This window comes from Lutjanus erythropterus, chromosome 22 (genome assembly GCF_056507025.1).
Source record: "Lutjanus erythropterus isolate fLutEry1 chromosome 22, fLutEry1.hap2, whole genome shotgun sequence".
NCBI lineage: Eukaryota > Metazoa > Chordata > Actinopteri > Lutjaniformes > Lutjanidae > Lutjanus > Lutjanus erythropterus.
Window position 1 is genome coordinate 23,842,653 of NC_139338.1, and position 23,014 is coordinate 23,865,666.

The 23,014-nt window shown below is 39.8% G+C and overlaps 1 protein-coding gene across 1 annotated transcript in view; it reads left to right on the plus strand.

The window, feature by feature from the left end:
- Positions 1-23,014, plus strand: part of abtb3a (ankyrin repeat and BTB domain containing 3a) — a 257,524-nt gene that overhangs the window by 198,983 nt on the left and 35,527 nt on the right. The window contains exons 3-4 of the mRNA XM_084710907.1: positions 11,386-11,593; positions 20,382-20,534. Coding sequence (XP_084567033.1) covers positions 11,386-11,593; positions 20,382-20,534 — 361 coding nt within the window. The remainder of the gene's footprint in view (positions 1-11,385; positions 11,594-20,381; positions 20,535-23,014) is intronic.

Sequence of the window (23,014 nt, forward strand, 5' to 3'; positions counted from 1 at the left end):
TACCTTCTGCCTCAGTCATCCATGTGAGCAAACCGTGTGTATGATATTTTCAGCAGCAGTTCAAGACCGTACAATGGCTGGAACATCACTCATGCTGCTCTGATGTGTGAATGAATCATTGTGCAGCATTTGAAGCAAGGCACTTTATTTGCTGTCTCTTAGGGATTTTTTTTTTTCAGCCCCACCTTTGCAGATGGTGGCCTGCTGCTCTTCCATGTTTCTGGGTTTTATTCAGAATATAAACGGCGTCTTTCATTACTTCGAGTTCAGAGCATAAAAAGAAAGAATAGAAGATGGATCAGCGGTCCCCCTTGTGACCAACCCTCCCTGCCTTCCCTCTACTGAGCCTGTTTGCTTGCAGACAGGACAAGAAAAAATGCATTTGGATATATTTTTACCCTTTTGTTTCATTCCTGTTTATTTCACAGGTTGACTGGCCCAGCGGGTAAACTCATCGGTACTCCAGATGGCCACGCGGCCTCTGATTGCATCCTCGCCAGGTTACTGTAAAAGTGTGACTTTGGATTATAAAATCACCAAGCCGAGAGTCTTAAAGGGTAACATAATGGTATTTTTCAACCTGGACCCTATTTTCTCATGCGTTTGTGTCTAAATGACTAATGGGTACAACAATTTTTTTTTAACTTGGTCCAGTGTTTAGGTGAGTCCTTCAGCCAGCAGAAGCAAAACTAAGCTACGACACAATCCATCCAGGCAACCGTCAAAGTAAAACAGTAAAAATGTTCGTTTCTGTCACTGACGTCCACAGATTGTTAGTCCAAAGGCCTATAATAATAATTCAGAGGCAAAACTTCAACATGCCTGATTTTGTGAGTAAATTATTAAGCTAAAAAAAAAATTGCACCACTGCAAAAAAGATCAACATCAAGTGACGATGACCTGAGGCTCCCCGTACTTTAAGGATAAATGTGTCAGAGTGTGTATTTTCAGAGCAGATAACGGGCTTAGACTGTTGAAACTCGATACACACACCATCGCCACACTGAAGCTGATTTGCTGTTCCTCTCCACACATCGTCTTTGAAATCCTGAAACGGTTTCTGTAGTTTTTCCCCCTTTATCATATAAAACATAGTTTTGTGAAATAATGTTGAATGTTTTGAACATGATGTCAATCACATGCAGTTTGTCATTGATGCGAAAGCTTGCTTTGACCACATACAGGTTCAAAAAATATTGCTAACACATGAAAAAACTTGGTGCAAGGACCTTAAGTGGCTGACAACATTATGAAAAGGATATAGAATTTTTTTTAAAGATATGAAGATATATTTTATTGCTCTCACCAAACTAACTAGACTACCTCTTGTAAAACTGTAATTTTAACATCATGATTGTCATCTTCATTCAAACTCAACAGAAACGAAATAAAACTCACCAAAAACATCTTGGCTCAGCTTTCCGCTGCTCCAATTATCACCAACTCTAGTTGTTTGCTCAAAATAAACCCTTAATTTACAGCAAAAGATGTGAAAATTTCAGAAGAGGAGTGAGAGGGAGGTCAGAAATCAGAGAAACAGCGGAGAGAAGTGGCGCGTACAGCCATATTCTTTTCACACCCACTACCCAAAACAGTTTTGGTGAGTTTTACTTTCTTTTTGTTGAGACTGAACAAAGCTAAAATTAGTGTTTATGCAAAGGGAGCCAGGCTAGTTTGGTGAATAATAAAACATATCCTACTCGTTAGTAACAAAGGTCTCCATGTAGCTAACATTAGCATTTGATATTTGTTGATAATATTAGAGGTTGGTCTGTCAAGCTAACATTAGCAGTTTTTTTTTAGATAACAGTAGCAGTTGGGTTTTTTTGTAGATAACATTAGCGGTTGGTCTGTGAAGCTAACATTAGCGGTTGGTCTGTGAAGCTAACATTAGCGGTTGGTCTGTGAAGCTAACATTAGTGGTTGGTCTGTGAAGCTAACATTAGCGGTTGGTCTGTGAAGCTAACATTAGCGGTTGGTCTGTGAAGCTAACATTAGTGGTTGGTCTGTGAAGCTAACATTAGCAGTTGGTCTGTGAAGCTAACATTAGCAGTTGGTCTGTGAAGCTAACATTTTGACTTTGAATGAAGATGTAGAAGATAAGATTACGTCTCAAAAATTGTTGCCCCGTAGACACAAAAAGATGGAAGAATAGGTTAAAAAAAATACAGAACTTACCCTTTAAAAGCAGCTGCTGTACTATCTGTCAGCTGATCCCCTGTTCAAACACAGAAGGTTATCATTGGCCTTCCTCCACATGTCCCGTATTAAATGAGTCCACTGGTGATTAATTTCCACTTGAGCAGCGCTGGTAAAAGAATCTGCTAGTTCTGTGTTGATGATGACATGTCCTGTAATTGACTGTGATTAATAGTTGCCATGGAATTGCTAATGTGCCCCAAAGGCAGAGCTGTGAGTCGGTCGTATTACCAAGTGATGATTAAATGTCCTCGGCCGGGCCCCCGGGGAGCTGTAGGCCATGACAGTGTGTCAGAGGACAGCGGAGGAGTCTTCCATCTCTGTCCTCCATTAGGGAACACAACAGTTGTCTCGCCATGATAATCTGGGGTCACGTTTGATAAGAAGTCGGCGCGGCTGACTTTGTCTGCTTGAATTACAGGCTTGTTTGTGGACTGTTATTTTAGTTAGCGGCAATGTGCTTTAAAAACACTTCACGTCTGGTCAAGTCTATTAATTTTAATATGTGTCTATTTTAAGGCTGCGCGACATGGCAAAACGTCATATTGCGTTTATTTTGACTCAAATTACGAATGTGATTAGCTGGAATTATAATTTTTGCTTTAAAATTTTCATTTCGTTTTCATTTCTCTTTTTTGTACCAAGCAAATAAGATTTTTAGGCCAGGGCATCCTTCATTACAATGGTTTTTCATTTTTCAAAATAATTGCAATTTGGTTCTGGTTCTGTGATTTGGATATTGGACTTGGGAATACTGTGATTTTGTTACTTGTGCAGAACCTGGCATATCTTAATTAACCTTAAAATGTGCCTCCTTTAACACCCCAGACAGCAAAAGTTGGTTATCTGGCTTGTAAATGTGTGTGATCTTTACACACGCAAAGGTTTCTGGTGCAAACAGTTATGAAGAGCCCGGGACAGTGTAGATCTGAATGGGTCGATTTTAAAACTGATCATTTTTTCCTTCGACAAAAAAGAAACATTCCAGTCTAAAAGTGTCTAAAAAAACTTTATCTTTTAGTTTTATTTCTACGCACACAAACTGCTTCAAAAAAACATTCAAAGTAGGCCATGTGTCTTCAGTTTCAAGAGTTAGTCAATAGCACTTCTATAATTAAGACTACATGAGTAAATATTCATATCTATAATGTGTTTGTTTTGCACCTGGCATTTCCTCACACTTCTGTTGATCATCATGGGGTTCTGACTAATTAGAAGTGCCTCCACCTGACAGAAAAGAGTACACAAGCCTTTATTTACGACATTATTTCCATGCGTACTCGCTCTGGGTGTGATGGCCTGTTTCCTGTTTGTACATAACTAGAACCTGTTGACCTTGTCTGAGTTCATTTACTCCTCACGCCTTAGTTTCATGCGTCCCATTTGGACAGGGTAATTAAAGTGTTTCAAAGTTAGTGATCAGATTCAGAGGATTATGTTCCCATGTTGTGTGCGTTGAGCCTGCTGAAAGATAAAATGATACCAAATGCTCATCCGTCTCGTAACCAGTAAAGATTTCGCTCTCTTGATGGATTCAGGCTTTCTTTTCCCCAGAAGCGCCTCCATGCTGAGTAGCTGCAGGAGATGAATCTCCTGAATTTGCTCCCAAATACTATCAGAACTCGCATGAATAATTTCTACTGCTTCCCCTCTAATTTTGCAGCACATCAGTGAGGAGACGGAAAACAAGGAATCTTTACAAAAAATACAGAACAAAATGAGTAAAAAACAGCCTCAAATCAGTGGAGGAGTACATATTACTAAGTCTGTTTAAATAAAGGTCTGAACTGTGGGTTTTAGACTTTAGACAAAATAAAAATGTCGGTCTATGGATGGATTACTGAACGAGAAAGAAAGACACACAAAACAGCTATGAGGAGACACAAAACTACGAGGAGGAAACACAAAACTAAGACAAGGAGACAAAACTACCACAGCAAGACACTAAAAGAGACACATGAGTACAACAGAGTTAGAAAATTATCAAAAAGGGACCAAAAACACACTAAAAAAATACACAAAAGGTTACAAAGACACAAAATGTACTACAAAGAATGGCCACAATGAGAAAAAAAACAGACTATGGGAGACACAGAAGTACCACAAAGAGACACAAAATTACCACAGAGACAAAAAAATGACCACAAAGAGAAATAAAACTACCACAAAGAGACATGAATGTATCAGACACACAAAACAACTATCAGGAGACACAAAAGTATCACAATGAGACACGAAAATGCTACAGAAACACAAAAGTACTACAAAAAGGCATAAAACTACCACACGGAGACCAAAAATAGACACAAAACAGCCACAAGGAGGCATAAAAATACTACAAAGACACAAAACTACCACAATGAGACACAAGACAACAACAGAGACACAAAAGTACCTTGAAGAGACACAAAATCACCACAAGTAGACATAACAAACGATGACAAAGAAACAAAAAAAATCTGAATATACACCCATAAAAGAGATGTGAGGGACCTTTTTCACAAGTCTGCACCCAGGGACCCGTTGTCTCATAATCCGTCCATGCCCTCCATCACACACTGACAAGAATATATGTGCTGTAGACTGAGGGAGGAGTGCATCATTTACTAATGGAGCAGCACATGACTTCTGGGTGGTAAAGTCTTGGGAAGAATTCAAACTTTGCAATATTAATGTGAATGATTTCCTCATGCAGCGCGGCAGGGCAGCAGAGTTCACATTAACATGGAGTACATCACCTCACTTACAGGCAGAAACACAATGGTAACTACATTTAGAATACATGATGAGAAAATAAAACCTTTAATACTTTAATATGGGCCTACTGACATGTGGTAGCATTTGAATTATTATTGTGTGTCTTATAGTAGCAAAAATACAATCACATGTATAATTACTTTACAAGCATATTACTGGACTCATAATTAGTTTTAAAAATCCTTCTGGGTTTCATGCTCATACATTGCAATAAGAGCTTAGCAGAGTTAAATTACTCTCCGTCAAACACTCTCTTCCAGGTAAAATAAATCAAACCACGATCCCTGTGGCTTCACGTTATGAGAACAAAATTACACCGTGTTTTATTTAACCTGTTGCAGAGGAGTACATACTGCACAGTGATGGCGATGTAAACAAGAAACCTTAACCAGCTGCTGCGGAAAAGGAGAGAAAATAACCATTAAAGCTTCGGTGGTCGGGGTGTTGACATGTTTTTTTTTCAGGAGTCAGAGGTGAAAGATTTTGTTTTTAATGACTTGTGAGGTGGAAATTAGTCTTTTAACAAACATCAAAGCCAAAACGTCTGGTTATAAAGCAGAGGTGTGGACTCAGGTCATAAACTTGATGACTCTAGACTCGACCCGACAAAATCTAAGACTTGCAACTCAGTTTGGACTTTATCAAACGACTCGTGACTTGCGCCTTTTGACTTGAAGATACTTGATTCCTGCCTGATTAAAAAGTATGTTATTTTAAAAGTGTGAAGCCACGAATCAATTACCTGAATCAACTAAATACAACAAGACAGGACAAAAACACTGCAAACTAGAAGAGGTCACTCAGCAGACTGCAGACCCCGGCCAAGCAACAGATGGCGAAGCACCTACTGCAATGTCGCCACAACTGCCACATGCAACCAGCGGAGATTAACATGAACCCTACATACGTTGTCCTGAGGCAACACAATGGTCAGTAGTCATTAATCCACACATACGAAACTAATGACATCAGCCTCAACTTTGTGTTTAGTGCTAATTAGCATGCTAACACCCTAAGCTAGGCGGGTGAACATGATAATTATACCTACTACCATCATTAGCACGTTAACGTTGGGCTTATACATATATTGTCATGCGGGGTGGCAAAACTCAGCTGGTAGAGTACGCGCCCCACGTACCGAGGCAGTGAGTCCTCTGCAGCCCACCACAAAAATAAATAAATATGTTGTCATGCTAACGTTAGCACTGCTGTGCCAAAGTCCCGCCTCGCAGAGGTGCTGCAGTTTTTGCTTCTGTGGAGTCGGGGGTGAAATGAGTTACTTTTATCTTCTTATGTAGAAGTCATTAGTTCCATGAAAACACTCAACCCCAAACTTACTTTGGTTCCTGTGCTTTGGTTGTAACGTAGTAGAGAAAGGCGAGGTAATTGCGGGTTTTGTAGCTGCTGTATGACAGAATTGAAAGTGTTGACATCTCATTATAGCGGGGAGTTCTTGCTTTATGCTGTTCTACCGCTTCTTTTTTTTTTTACTTTGGGAATAGGGAACAAAGTTTTGCTCTGTAATGAGTCCTTCCAAGAGGGAAGGACTTGGCTGGGAGAAAAGGAAGACACTAAGCTGTCCCTTGTGATTAATTCAAATGAGATGAAGCATGAACCCCATAGGAGTGTTCTTAGATAATTACAGCAAAGGAGACGGGAGCAAATGTTGTCCTGCTGACAAAACCAAAGTCACAAGAACAATTAATGAAGATTAAAAAATAAATAAAATAAAAAAAATCTTGACGATCATCAGGCCTGAGCTCAGACGGATGGCGGCGTTTTTTAATTATCTTAACATGTTTGAACATGTTTGTAGAAAACGAGATGTGGCCTATAATTTATGGACAAAGCGGGGGGTTACTGAGTTCTTTTTCTGCTCAGCAAGTTCTGCAAACCCCGAGGGAGCGTCGTCGGTTGTTGGAGTTAGTGGTTCTCTGTTGTCTGGTTTACGGTTTGTTTATATTGTTTCCCACTGAGCAGAGAGGAGGGAGGTTTGTAATGTAAATGCATGTTTCACTTCTCTTTGCTTTATCTCCTTAATCGTTATTAATGTCTCACTTCTCCTCTTTATATTCAGGCCAGTAGCACACTGCGTAAACTCACACTGAGCAGTACAGGGACTTCCTACCTAGTACCTGGAGTAGAAAGGCTTTCTGTGCTGAATGAATCCACCTGATAAAGCTTTCAAAATGCTACTGAGTACCCATCATGCATAGCAAACAGTCTGCAAGCTGCTCAGTGGAGCACGGTCAAGGATTCCTGCAGAGCTGCAAGTAATGATTGTTGCATTTAATAACGCCTGGAGGGAATTTCTTCACATTTGGCACAAATCACTGCTTGGACTCAAGAATAAACTGATTAGATTTTGAAGGTCAAAGGTCAAGATCAGTGTGACCTCAAGCCTGCCCCATTCTTGTAACTGTGGTATCCCAGCAACATCTTCATAGAATTTCTTCAAAATTGGTGCAAATGTCCACTTGGTCTCATGGTTGATTTTCACACACTTTGTCCATCAAATAGTATAAAATGATGAGGTTATTTTATTTTTTTTATCAGAAAGGTCAAAGGTCCACTTCACTATTTTTAAAGTACACATTTTTCAGAGTTTTCATACGTATCATATTGCTAGATTTTTGCCAAAACACAGCCCCACTTCACACATTTGCAAGCACCGATTCGCTTCTGATCTGAGGGCATTTGTAGGAAATCAGGGTTACTATCCTGTAGTATGAACTCAGCATTAGCCTTGTTATGATTTCTTTGGTCGGCACTGAGCGTCTTCAGGAGCTGCCTGTCCTGCATTTGACTAATCGTAGTAAGTGACCATACCTAATCATGTTTGTCTAACACCTGGAGCCCGGAGCCTTATCCCGCCGCGCATCTTCAATCACAGAAAAAGGGCCTTGTTTTCAATTATGTCCTCATGTCTTTAATTCTTTTTAGATACCAGTCTATGAGTATGCGAACTTGAGCAGCGAGCAGCGCGATGTGTTTATGTCTGACTGCCTGTGAACTCTGTCAGGGGCCTTTAGTCTGACAGATGGAGAACCTTGGGCGCCGACTCACCGTGTCATTCTGTCTAAGGAATGAGGTTTCAAGACAGACCAGCGCTCCTCAGACGGGGTATTTTTGGAGCAAACAATCAAACAAGATCAGAGAGAGAGAGTGTGTGTTGAGCTGCGATGTGTTTACTGTTGCGCTGCAGACTTTTCACACATAATGTTTTATTCACATATTACTCATGCATCCGGTAAGAGAATGCATGAAACTCTCCGGATTCAGGCAGTGTTTGTGTTCCCCGATAAGCCTCCTCCAGCGTTCCAGTAAAGCAGGTAAATAATTAGATCGATATGGATATTAATTTTTCTGAGAAATCAGCGCTTCAGGCTCACGCTGCAGTATTTTCCCTCTCAGAGCAACGTCGTTATTCTTAAATGCATCACTAATGAGCTCATCGATAAGCTGCTGTGAAGGTGTCAAAATCCTGAATTAGAGAATTATGGCTCTCTAAATGTCAGCACTGTATATCTGCCTGCGTAGCACACACATATTGAACCTCGAACATTGAAATTCATGCCTCCTCTGGTGTCCTAAACTATTAGAATTGTAAAAAATTCAACTGACTTTCATTTGTTCCCTGCTCCTGCTGCGTATACGCACAGCTTGAAATAGGTTCCTACTTAAAGCAATGGACCCCATTTATCACGGAAGATACCAGAAAATATATTCTACTTTGCCTAGAATAAAGGTTGATTTAATCTCTGCGGCTGGTGTTGAAAATTGTTGAGTCCTCAGAACCTTGGGATAAATATTCTCATTCTCAAATAGGTCAAAGTTAGAGGTATTTATCGCTAATCAGTCAGTTTTCACTGCTTTACTTTGCTTTTCCGCTGTTATATGAGCCAAATATCACTCTCTTTGTTTGAGTTATTATTCTTTTAAAACACAGAAGTCATACAATAACATGAACAAATTAACTGATTGTTCTGTGAGGTAAAATTTGACATTTGACTTATATAATGGCCACTTCTCATTAGAAAAAGGCTGTCTGATGGAAAATTAAAGCTGTGGAAATATTCTAAATATAGCGTACAGTTAAAGTGATTGACTTTTTAGTGACTGAAGTGGATAAAATACATTTTATGCTGACCCTGTCCACAGCAGTGCGTTGCTCAGGTGCTCCTCTCTGCTTCTTCTAACTGGGTCAGTGTCGTGTTTTGCGTCTTATTCTTTTCCATATTTCTGGCCATCGTCCCTATCAGTTATGATAACATCTGGAAACGTGGCAGCCTGGTTGCAGGCCTCTGAATCATCGCCCAGTGTGTCAAACAGATGGTGTTGTGCCCACTGACAGTCAACAAAGCCCACGGAGCTCCGTAGGCAGGATTAGGAACGGGGACATCCTCCTCCTACATATTTTGCTAGCAACATGCACGAAAAAAAAAAAGCAACTGAAAAGTAGCAGCAAGCAAGCCTGACTGAGATTGACATGGTTCTTTAAGGCAGTGGCTCTCAACATGGGGTACACCAGTTAATTGTGCACAATAAAATAAAGTAAAATATTATGGCAAGCAGGGTGGAATGAGAGCCAGAAAGCAGCTCTGAAGACATTCAACATGAGGAACAAGCACTCAAAACGTGCAAAACACAGCTCAAGAGGTGTAACAGCCACCTCGTTAAAGGACTACAAGCCAGCACAAAAAATGCAATTACCAAAATAACAAAAAGTGACATTTGCGTTTTGGAACATCGAGAGAAAAAAAGGAGAAAAAAAGTGAGAAAACACTACTCAACAAGCATGATGGGAAAGGAGGACATTATTTTAGACTCAGGAACTGTTTTCACATCACATCAGCCGTACCAATTGATATTATTGAGTGTGTTTATTAGAGTCAAAGCAGTTTTCTTCTTGTGTGAGTTTGAGAGCTTTCATGTGTCATACAGTAAAACCCCGAACAGCAGCGTCCCGAACACTAACCCGATTATTCCAGAAGGTCGTGACTTGAAAAGGCTGATAACCACTGATTTATATACTGAAATAACATCCAATAAAGCAAAATGTTTTATGTTTTGGGAAACAAGCTTGTTCCCTTTCTGCTGGAGAGTTACAAGAGAATATTGATATATTGGAGAGAGCAATACTTGGCATGTGCCAACAGCCCCAACTTCAACCCCACTTCAAAAAATCTGAATTATCCTTTTAAGGATTCACTGGGACAACCCTGTCTATATTACTGAACACCACTGTACAGCTACTGGCAGTCTCCTGTACAGAGACTTGCATTTCCACTGGAGCTACTTCCTGTCTATACTCACTACACATGTATCTTTCAAAATAAGAGCACACTGTGACTCCACTACAAAATGTTACAGCCTGTCTGGTCTTCTGCCTGTTTGTGTTTGGTCACTCATGATAGAGGCATTGGTAGCTACGTTTAAGATCCGTGAGCTAAAAACAGACAAAATTAAAACATTTGTGTCTCCTACATCAGCCTACAATCACAGTTCTAATGGCAGGAAGTCCCCAAGCTTTTCACAGATCAACGCGCACGCTGACACATATCTTTTTGTTTTTCTGTGACTCTCTCGATGGTCACGCAAGAAAAACTGTGTGAAAAAATAACGAGAGGAAAACAAGCGCTGAAGATAAAGGAACAGAGTAAGAGCTCAGACTCCTACTTGATGAGAGAGGCACGATGTGCGTAAGATTTGATTTCAAGGCAGCAATTTCCCACTCAGCAAGGAGTGTGTGGGCATATGTGCATGACTGAATGTACGGTGAATCAGAGGGAGTGCGTCTCCTCTTCATCACAGAAGTGCTTGCGAGTAGTCACATGTCAAAGGAGTGGTGCAGAAAATGAATCTGTGCTCTGAGACAAACGCGTAGGACTTTGTTATAATGACTAGATCTTCCCTCGGTGTAGTACACATTGTTATTATTTTATCTTTAACAGATTTCTATTTGTGTCTTTTTTTTTTTCTCGTGCTGCCTGTATCTGTATCACAGTGTGTTATATGGAAGCCTGTTTCTGCCAGTGTGATGGAAAAAAAACCCTCTAAACCCTGAGAATGAGAGATAGGAAGTCATTGTTTTGAGATACTAAGTCATTATATTTTAGAAAGTTTCTTATTTTTCAAGATGCTAAATCAGTATTTTGAAAAGTTTCTTACAATTTTGAGATACTTAGTCATTATTTTAACACACTGACTTAGAGTTAGATGAGTTAGATTGTCAAAATAATGACTTGGTATATCAAAATAATGATTTAAGTCTTTATTTTGACAATCCAACTCGTTATTTTAAGTAAGTTTGTAATCATAATGACTTAAAGGATTGTTTTTTTTTTTTTTTATCTCATTGGCAAAGAAAGTGTTTCCACATGTTAGTGAAATCCATGCACTGTTCTCATGTATAAAACTTTCCTCCAGGTGATCTGGTATCCCGGGCCATGCACCACCTGCAGCCGCTGCACATCAAGAACCCCAGCAACGGGACTCCGGTCCACCAGAAGACCAGCACCACGGTGCACTGGGAGCCCGAGGCCCTGTATACCCTGTGTTACTTCATGCACTGCCCACAGATGGAATGGGAGAACCCCAACGTTGAGCCGTCCAAAGTCACCTTACAGACCGAGAGGTGAGTCCAGCAGCAACGCTGGAAATGATGCTGCTGTCACACTAAAGGTTAAATCCAAATCTAGAACAGGTTGCCTAAAAATCTGGTAACATAGAATCTAAATAAAATGAAAATAAAGCAATACAAAATGCATGATATAAAATGCTCGCAATCCTGTATGAAAATTGAAAGACAACATATGAAAAATATATTTTAAAAGTGTAAGAGACGTAGATGGAGGAGGGAGGCGCCGTAATTCATATTATTATTTCAAGCATTTGCCAAAGATGGTCTAATGGTGTCTGGCTGTTCTGCCTGTAGATCTGCTTCATCTTAAATTTAAATAACTCATCGTTATGATTTTCAGGATTGATGATGATTAGCAGGGACACTGGAAGTCAGTCATAGTTAGGAGTAATGAGAGAAAGTGAGTCTATATAATGACATTATACTAAATGGTGCATGATGTTCATGTTTTTGTGGTTTAATTTGATTGGCTAGGATAACTTATATCCAACAGTTATTAACAACAATTTGAGAGCATTTTACTCTACAGAAGACAGCAAACCTGAGCACCAGCATACTGCATGTCAGAGCAGTAAAACAGTAACAGCCAACAATATGGAACTAATGAATGAGAGCTGCAAGGAGAGGAAGAGGAGAGACGGCACCTGGACTCATCCGCTTCAAATGTGCGCCAAGTCTATTTTTGATGGATGCTGCATCAATCTGCACAAAGCAGAACAAGTAGGCAGGAAGTCAGAGACAGAAAAAGCAGAGAAAATCCAATTAATTTTCAAAATAAAAGAACCAGATACGTTCAGGCATTTTATGTTGACTCAAAGTGAAGTCACGCCCAAGTTCATCAGTAGAACAGCCAACAAAGTGCAAGGTGTGAGTGGATCTATTTGCTCTGTTCGACTGAGGTGGTTCCAGGGCTTGTTCAGCGTCAGAACCTAATTTAGAACCAGGTCTTTGTGTTTCGACAGCCAACAAACCGGTGCCAGATTAGCACCAACTCTTTGCTTAAGCCAAGAGAATAGGAACCACTATGTCAGGGTCTGGGGGCAGGATTATCATGAGTAACCAAAATGTCCGCCATTGTGGCAGAGGTTTTGAGCCAGGCTAACTCCTATCCTAAAATGAGATATGATTTTTTTCCTCCAAAATGCAAGGAGGAACATATGTCTATAATACCAAAAATCTTAAATGACATCTTAAACTGAGATAAGGTAGGATTTCAGATTTAGAAAGTTTCTGTAATGAGGCCCTCTTACCTGAGCACAGTGGATTAGGTTCACTAATGACTGCAAATTTAGGCAACAGAAAGCAGCATTTCAAATGGCACGAGCCTCAGCGGGCGCTTATGATGTTATCTCTTGAAATTCAGAAAGACTCTCAGAGCCAAAAACGACAAGAATCCCTTCTTCTCCGTTTAATTTAGCCAATTATCTAACTTGTTCACCATATGTGTCCCTCTGCCTCCACTCATCAAGCTTTAAATCAAACTGTAAGATGATTTCTATCTCTGAGAAGTGTTTGCATAAGTTGAAATCCAATCTCCCAAAACGTCTGTCACCCGCATTTTCTGGCACAAACTCCGGCAGCTCTCCATCTTGACACGTATATCCTTTCAACCATATTGCCTCTGTCAGTTAGTGGCACACCGGAGCTAGATTGCAAAGGTTAGTAGAGACATTCCTACTTTTCTTGCACAAGTTTTTCGCCCCACAAGCGATCCTGTAAGATGCTGCGTGGGCCGGTCAGCGCTGACACTTCCCTAGGCATCGAGCAGATTGATGGCAACCGGGGGGACTTCACTTGGATGGACGGATGGACAGATATTCCAACATCTTTGCTCCACTCCGAGGAGATAAAACTCCATCCTGACGACCCTGGGGAGCATAAGGAATGTCAGGCAGAGTGACATGTCAGCAGGCTCTCGGGTCCCCGGAGAGAAAATTCTCTATTTAGCATTCTGCTGAAAGGTTGAAGACATGTAGAAAGGGCCTGAATAACACAGTGAGATGAGAGGGAGGCTGAATATGATTAAATGAGATGAAATAATCTTACACACCTGAGCTTTAAATATCTACCTGACGACAAATTAGTCTTCGACCAAGAAAATTGGTTTATTGCTCTAAATTTAAATTTTATATGATGAAGAATCTGGAGGATTTTAAAATATTAACAGAGCTGAAGTAGATTATAGTTCATGATGTGAATATTTGGCCCAAATATTTATTCTTAAAGGGATAGTTCAGCTTATTTGATATTTGATATGGGATTGGATTGACAGACGGTAGCCGGTGGTCAGCACACAGCAGCAGCGCTGAAGCTAAGAAACGTACTGCTGAAGACGGGGTCAGCAACAAAATGTATTTCAGCCACTTGACAAAGGTGCACCTAAAAAACTCAAGTGTAGTTTTCACAGCTTTACCTTGCAGTCTGAAAGCCCCTTTCAACAGGAAACATAAGCAAGTCTTCATAACAACCAGACTCCGCCGGCAAAAACAGGAATTTTACCTCGCAGAACACAGCAGTTGATGGTCTTCTGTCGCCTCGATCTGTTGGTTTGTTTGTGAAATCGTGTGACTTTGGTGTTTTAAAAGGACAGTTTGGATTCGCCAAAGTCACACAATAACACAAACTGTTCTGTGAGGTAAAATGACTGATTTCACCTATGGACTCTGGTTGGTTTGGAGAGAGCGATATTTGGCTTACATAAAAGTGGTTTTCAGTCAGAAAAGGCCGTCTTACAGCAAAGTTAAGCAATGGAAATATTCTAAATAAGGTGTATAATATATTTTTTTTGCTGACTCTCTGCACAGCAGATCATTGCTTAGCTTCCATGCTGGTACTCCTCTCCAGAGTCATGTACGGGTCCAGTTTTGCAACCCCGACCCTGCAAACCTGAGAACCAGAACCGACTCATTACCTGCAATCGTCTTCAAGTCCAGTTGCACTCGCCCAGAACCGTGATTAAACACATACAGTCACTCGCTTGTGTTATCAACTGGCGCAGCACCTGCGCTCCTGCAGCTGTCAGTGTGTTTCCATAGTGATCACATTTGCAGCCATCAAAGACGAATACTTTTTGAAACGTTTTACGAGCAAATAAGTGACAGTGAGGTCGTCCATCAGCCGAACCACATATGTGTTACATTATTGTTCTCACCTGCTGCCTGCCTGCAATTAGTTCATTTTTACCCGTGCTTGCAATCATAAATTTATGCGGGTACCCAACCTGCTGCAGGACTGCTTCTCCAAACACTGACTGTGGATAAATAACTTATACAGCCCCACATTAAATAATCAAAACTATCCCTTTAGGAGGGAATTTCTACACTGGCAGCTCTGGTCTTGGTCGCCACTGCAGGCCTGCTGTCTGTATCGACGGATAACATTACCCTCAGTGTTTTCATTCCAGACTGGGCCTCCCTCTTTTTCAAACCCTGAACAGTATATATATGTCTTTCGGGAGGCAGCCATCAGTGAGAGCACGAGCTCTGAGAAAAGGGAGGTCTGAATTGTCACATTAGTCAGCCGGCAGCAACTAAACAGCAGTGAAAACCTCGCTTTATTTTAAAACTCGTGCCAGGAGTTCAAATTCCTGGCAGACTGTAGGTGTAAAGACGAGGATAGCTCTGGTTTGTGGGATGAGAAACTGATGCACACGAAATGTAGACTAGTCAAACACAGTGTGTCAATATCCAAAAGCTGCTGCCTTGATTAAACATGTGCTTACAGCAAATTTGCAGAAGGACCAGGCAGCTGCATACATGGTAAACACAACAGTCCCTAATGGTTTCTCTCAGCTGGGTTCGTGGTTCTATTTGTAACCATTATTTTCAAGAAATTATAGTCGCCAGAGGGTCGTGAGGGAGAAGAGCTCTACAGGGACCTTCACTGATGGATTCATAATATAATTTAACTGACTATAACATGAAACTAGCCCCTTTAATATAGTGTTTTAAGGTTTTCTAATGTGCATTGGAGACTGCTTTGTGGTTTTGAAAGCTTTATTATAATCTAAATGTAGATCTGGTGAGTCAGAATTACCCGGAACTGTACTATAATTATTCTTGTAGAATAAGTGCATTTGTCATTAAAGGTACTCTGTTTAGCGTTCATTAAAAAAAAGGGCATCATAATAAAGGTTGTGTGTAATGTGTGAAAGTGTGACCGTCCTTCAAAGTCCCGCTTTAAGGGTCAGGAACTGCAAAAAGCACATGAAGGCTAAGTATATCTCAAGGCTCTTCAGGTTGTCATTAGCTTACTAATGCAGAGAAAAGGACCATTTTTATGAGCCTAAGAGGATAATTATTATGAATGAGTAGGATTTACTAAAGACACTGCCAGCAGATGGACTCAGAGATAATTTAGACCCATGAAGTTTATTGAGTCCAGAAAAACAATCACTTTTCTGTTTTGTGATGCAAAATATCCTTTATAGTGACCAAATGAAACAAGACTACAGGTGATGACACCGTTAAATATAATATATTTAATCTATATTTAGATTAAATTTTAAAACATGCACACTTGGTCAATCAGAGATGTAAGTAGCTGAGGGGCCTAAACCAACTGTTAGCATCTGACTAGGAGGTTAGGGGATAAAGTATGTTAAAGAAAGTGGCACGATTAAAATCTTTGCGTCTTCATAACATAATTCGCTCATGAAGCTTGGTGATGTAGTGACTACTTGCAGGGCTAGTTGCTGAACCAACTGCTGTGCTGACAGCTAACATATTAGCCTTCTGATTTTTCAGGGTTGTAAATCATAACAAGTTCGCTAACAGTCAGATAGCTAGTAAACTTCTTAGCTCTGTCAATGCTGTAACTGAGAGTCCTAATGGCTAACGTGCTAAGCAGCTGGGCTAGTGCTAGTTGTCACAACAACTTATTTTCTCATAACAAGTTTGCTTACAGACAGTTAGCTTGTAAACTTGCTAGCTCGTTAGCTTAGCTCAGTGGCTAATTAGACAATAAGTTCCCAAAGTTTTCTTCAAAGATTTAAGATTTTAGATTTAAGATGTACTCTAACAGATGAGGTTAAATAAAAGGGCATGGTGCAACAACTAAAAAGTTAGTAACAGTTATGCTAAAGCTAACACAATAGGAAGCAAAAGTAAAGAAGGGGATTGTTTCTAAATTAAACCATTAAAACAAATTAATACTATAATAAAGTATAAATGTTATACAGCAAAGCTCATTTAATCATGTGGTGTTTTATTAACATTATGAGAGCACAATGAACAACCCCAAAATGTAATTTGAGGGGATTTTAGCTAACATCAGATCATCCACTCTGTGTTAGCTGTTTGAAAATACTTTAAAAGGGATTTTTTAAATAAGATTAAATCACTGTACAGGAGTCACTGTCAAGGAGTATTTGAATAAATACCTTTATTCACTCCAGTTTTCATTGACAGAATGCTAAATGAAGTGTGCATTATAGTAGCTTCAGTGAAAGAATAAGCCCTCTTGGACATACAGACATAATTTCACAATTCTTATGACTGGTATTGTAGTTGTTAAAAGACGTCTGAATAGGATAAGAGCCTTATTACCAGTTTTTCTGTCTGCGTTTTCTTTCAGGGTTTCTTTATCTAGGTTGTGAGAGTGATTGTCTGCATTGTGTTGTAAGGCTGATGTGACTGAATGGATATCTGAGAGCACCAAGAAATTACTTTAAAGGCACTTCACTCCCAGGTGTTTTTCAGACATGTAATTTCATGATAAAAAAAAAAAAAAGCAAAAAAACAGTCACCTTGCACTTATCATTCCTGTTTAGATCCTGTGACCCCAGACAATGTAACCTGAGGTAGCTTTAGGTTTGCACACATCAGTTAAAAACAAGTCAGCTGGAAACGTAGATGTCAGGTGGAGACTGGTGTTTAGCTTAATTAGGTAGGTAGTTACAGTTAAGCTGTCAACAACAGTTGTCATTTGCTAAATCGATGATCACAGACTGCTTTTGTCTTCCTCTGTCTGCGATCAAGGACCCATTATTTAAAACATTAATATGAATTTCAAGTGGTAGTATTCCACCATTATCATTACTCTCATTAGCATATGCAGCGTGAGAATGGATCCGCACAGGCTTAGCAAAACTAACTTGGGGACTAGCAAGTGGTGAGTTGTTCACTTCTGTCATTAAAAGCGTGGACATTTTGGGAAATATATTTATTCACATTTGTGCTGAAAGTAAGATGAGAGGATTGATATCCTCATGTCTGTCCTTTTAAATGCAGAGCCGGAGCTAGGAGGCGGTTAGCTTACGATTTTCACATTATTTACATTATATTTATGTTTGTGTATAGATTAAGTAAACAAAATACAGTGTAATTTTTGTTGTAGGCCTAACACATTAGAAGTGTTGTTGCATTTTTGAACTATGGACAGAGCAAGGCCGGCTGTTTCCCTCTGCTTCCAGCCTTTATGCTAAGCTAATTGCCTCAGAGTGCTAGCGCTGTTTGCTAGCACACAGCCATGATTTGTTCTGTCACTGACAGATGGTGCGTTCCAACGGGGTCGTGTTGAGCGTGTTTACAAGAAGTGTCCTCTTGAACGCCTCCCTCAGGTCGTATTCGTGACATCATGAACTGGAAGTTTTCTGAAAGTTCAGAATGTCATGTACACGACCTTCCATGTCACCAGTTCCATTTGAAGGCAGCAAGAAATAACAGACCTTTGAATGCTGTGATTGACCAATCAGAATTTAAATCTGTTTAATAAATAGTTATTTATATACATGCAAATAAAAATTATGCAGTGCATTTTGGGAATTTGAATCTGAGGAAAACTAAACAGCACAGTGTTGATAGGTTAATATGGTCGTTAGCTTAACGTTAAAAATCAAACAAGGAAACGAGGAACATTAATGAGGAGTCAAGAAGTCACCTTTTAAATTTATTAATCCAAATGTTTTCTTATTCGTATCTAATTTGTAGTGACTCTGTGCACCTGAGGAGAAGAGAAAAATCCTGTTTGTGAAGCACAACAAACAGCTCGCTCTGCCTGTGAACTCGATGTAAAGGGGTTAAATGTCTGATGAATGACTGACCTGAATTTAGCTGCTGTTGCACCGTGGGGGGAAAAGATAAATAGCAGGCTGAACAACATAAAAGTGTGTATGTGAGAGACGGATTAGGTGATTTACAGGTTATATGATTACACACACACACACACACACACACACACACACACACACACACACACACACACACACCAGTCCAGGAAATAAATGATGAAATATGAACATGTCAGCCAGGCAAGACCCATTACTGATTTTGATTAAAGAAGGTAATAACAGCATTTAGAGGAGGTTGCAGCATCTAGATCTCTTTCTGTTCTGGACCATCTGACTTATAAATTATGAATATTGATTTGGTGATGCTGCCTTTCCAATTATCTGTAAGGGCATCTTTAATTACAAAGTTTGCGGCTATCAGTGTTGGACCAGAGTCTTTATTAAGATATTTTATTTGAATAAAGAAAAAACAAGTCAGTAGATAACACGGAGCATTAATGAATCCCTGTTTTCAGGGATTATGTGATATTATCAGTTTGAAAAATGTATTTTGATGCACAAAAGTCACATTAATCACCATATTACATATAATATAATTGCTAAAATTCTAAAAACAATTGTAAATGCATGTTCTTGTGCATATGACACACACATATTAATAAACAATCACAAATAATTGGATTATCGTTGCATTGCATTGCAGCAAAATGTGTTTTAGCCGATTAGAAAAAGGTCCACCTGTACGCTATATTAAGAATATTTTCACTGCTTCACCTTGCTGACAGACACCCTTTTCCAACAGGAAATCTGCGTTATATAAGCCAAATAACACTCTCTTCAAATGAACCAAACTCTGTTGGCGAAGTCTGTAATTTTACTTCGTAAACACAGGAGTTGTTTGTCCACTGCTGCCTTGATTGGTTAGTTTGTTTGTGTTACTGTGTGACCTCTGTGAAACTGAACTAACCATTTAAAGCACCAAAGTCGCACAATGACACAAACTAACTAACTGATGAAGGCAACAATAACCCATTCTGTGAGTTAAAATTGCTGATTTTGCCGGTGGAGTTTGGTTAGTTTGGAAAGAGGGATATTTGCCTTACATGATGACAGTTTCCCACAGGAAAAGGCTATCTGAAGGTAAGATAAAGCGATGAAAATATTCTAAATATAGTCTACACTCAAACTGATATAGATGTTTTAGGTGGCTGACCCTGTCACTGCTGCATCCCCTAATGGGGGGTGTATTGACAGCCAACTACTGTAGGTAATACACTGATGATGGATAAGTACCTGATGCAACTCCACTTCAAATAATCCGAACTATCCCTTTATGGTATTACTTATAAAGAGTTTAACACTTTACTCCAAAAACTCATCTTCGTCACCAGGACTGTGTGGGTGTGGTTTGATCTGATTTTACTGACTGCGACCAAACAACCCATCAACTGTCGTCTGATTCTGATTTAAATCCTGACTGGTGCACGACGGTTTGTCACCTTTTTCCCAGCGGAGTCTCACCCGCTTCAAACAAGCGAGACAAGCACAGAAAGACTGTGAAATAACCTAAAAAGTTCAAAGTTTGGTAGGATAGAAAAAGTATGTTTGTGTGGGATCCCATCAGTCAGAATGAAATAGTGATAAATAAAATACATTTTCAGGGCCTTTAAGTTTAAGTTGCACTCCTACATGTTATAATTTGTTCACAGAAGATCCAATTTTACAGCTGCGTTGATTTGATGTGAGCGAACCAACTTTTGTTTCCCCCTGCAGGCCGTTCCTGGTACTGCCTCCGCTGATGGAGTGGATCCGGGTGGCGGTCGCACACACTGAGCATCGACGAAGCTTCTCCGTGGACAGCGACGATGTGAGGCAGGCCGCCAGGCTGCTGCTCCCCGGCGTGGACTGTGAACCACGACAAATAAAGTAAGCATATGATCCACATAAGAAAAGTCTTACTGAGGCAGAGATAATCTCACTGGTTTAGTTAAACCTCAGTGAGTGAAGGAGAGCCACAGTTAAGTATGGGAAGTCTTTTTTGCCTCCAGCAGGACTGAGCCCTTCCTGCTTCAGGAAGTGTTTAATCATCAGAAATTTTTGCCTATAAGCCGGTACCTTAACTCAGAAATCTCTCAGGTCAAACAAAAGGGCAGCCGTCTGTTCAAAACTTTCAATAAATTCTCCAAAAAAGTCAAGTTATAGTGTTTAAATCTAACCCTCAGTTTGACAAGAACTGTGATAATATGCATCTTATAAAAGCCAGAATTATTTTGTTTTCGTACTTTAAATGTTCTTAACTTGCAGCTTCCTTCATTTCTCCAAACCAACCAAACTCCAAAGGCAAAATCAGTCATTTTACCCTGCAAAACACAGCAGTTGCCGGTCTGCTTCTGCCTTGATTTGTTTGTTTGTTTGTATTATTGTGTGACTTTGGTGTTATAAAGAGTTTGTTCTGATTCACCGAAGTCACACAATCACACAAACAAACTAACAGATCAAGGCAGCGGTGAACCAGCAGCTTCCATGTTCTGCGAGGTAAAATGACTGATTTCTTGTATGAAGTTTGGTTGGTCTGGAGAGGCAACATTTGGTTTACTCCCGTCGGAAAAGGCTGCCTTCTTAAACTGTAATGTCTGAGTTAAAAGCTTGTTCATGTGATTTAGCAGTTACTAATTGAAGTGAGTTTGTTGCTCAGGCTTCCTTCTTGCTTCAGGAAGTGTTTAATCATCATAAATTTCTGCCTGTAAGCCCAGTAGCTCAACTCAGAAATCTCTCAGGTCAAACAAAAGGTCCAGCTATGCACACATATCTTCAAAGCTTCAATAATTCTCCATAAAAGTCAAGTTATAGTGTGTAAATCTGGCCCTCAGCCAAAATTTTATCAATGTTCTTAATCCTGAAATGGGCATATAAGTACATATATAAATATTATGGAAATTCAATTGCTATTTTCTTATCTGTCTAATTTATTTAAAATAGGAACAGTGCATATTAATGAATATGTAAATATGCAAGATTATAGCCAGAGGTTAATTTCCATCTGCAGTCCCTTGGCAGGTTGATGTTACATACATGTATGTAGGCTAAAATAACTCTGATACATTGTCTGTTTAGGGTAGAAATTTAACATTTTCACATTTTCTAAATATTTCATGTGCCTTTATATTATTGATTAGTATCAGCCTAAAACAAAAATATATTTGTCAGTGGTCATCTCTGCTTTATACCCTGATCTGACTGATGATGTATCCTCATGATGCAGACATTCAGTACCTGGTTATCAAAGCTGTGAAAATGAAACTTACTCAAACAAAATTCCCCTAACACATAATATGAATAAATATAAATATATAACAACCAGTGACGTTGTCTATATGTGCCACCATTCATTTCATATTTTTTAATATTGACATGAAATCACATGACCTTTAATATAAAGCTCAGCCACGTAACGCTCCTCCTCCCACAGCCTGTCAAATGACTGCATGCTCCAGGATACAGAAACCATTTAAGGGTTAAATTGCAGCTTCCCGGCTCAGATTGAGATGACTCCCTTTATCAGTGTGATCGCAGGATGTATCGTAATAGGCCTGTCTCATTATGGACGCTCTGACACACCAAACATGTGCGACAAATGCTAATTAGTCACCTTGGTTCAGGTGTTAATCAGTGTTATTAGTTTCACCTCTGCTTTTCTGCTATGACGGGTCAAAGTGTGAGGAAATGAAGGTGCATGTAATGCTGTCATTCCAGGGGGTTTCAAAGAACGTGACATGAAATGAATGCATACATTCTATCATAGATGCTAGTGCTGTCAGCTAAAGTTAGCAATATCAGTGGAGGAGGTGTTATTAGTTGAGGAGGAAAGGAAGTTTCAGTAAAAATGGATCAACTCTTACTTCGTTTGATCTCGAGGGACAGGCAAAGTGATTTGTCTAACCTGCAACCAGGTTAATTCGTTGCTCAAGTAATTTAATGTTGAATTATGAGACCGATCACAAATCCTGCGACAAGTTCACAGGCTTTCCTGTTCAGCCTTCAATCATATACTGGTTCCCTGAACTGGCACTCAAAACTTCGAGAACAGCTGCTTTAGCCTTGGCTTCGAAGTTTTCAAATTAGAAAGATGCAGTGATTGTGGGCAGCAAAAGTCCAATAAGGTCATTTTATGGAAATTTTTGAGCCACAGCAGCAGCGTTTAAGGATGACGTTGCATGTTAGTTGGTCAGTTGGTGGAGCCGCCTCATCGGTCCAGACTTAAATGGCTTTTGTTTAAACCAGCAGCATGTTAGCACTGTCACTGAGACAGGGTGACCATATTTTCAAACCTCCACACCAGGACACTTACGTGTGTCATGCACGCATACATATATGTAATTATGCATGCACCACATGCATTTACATCA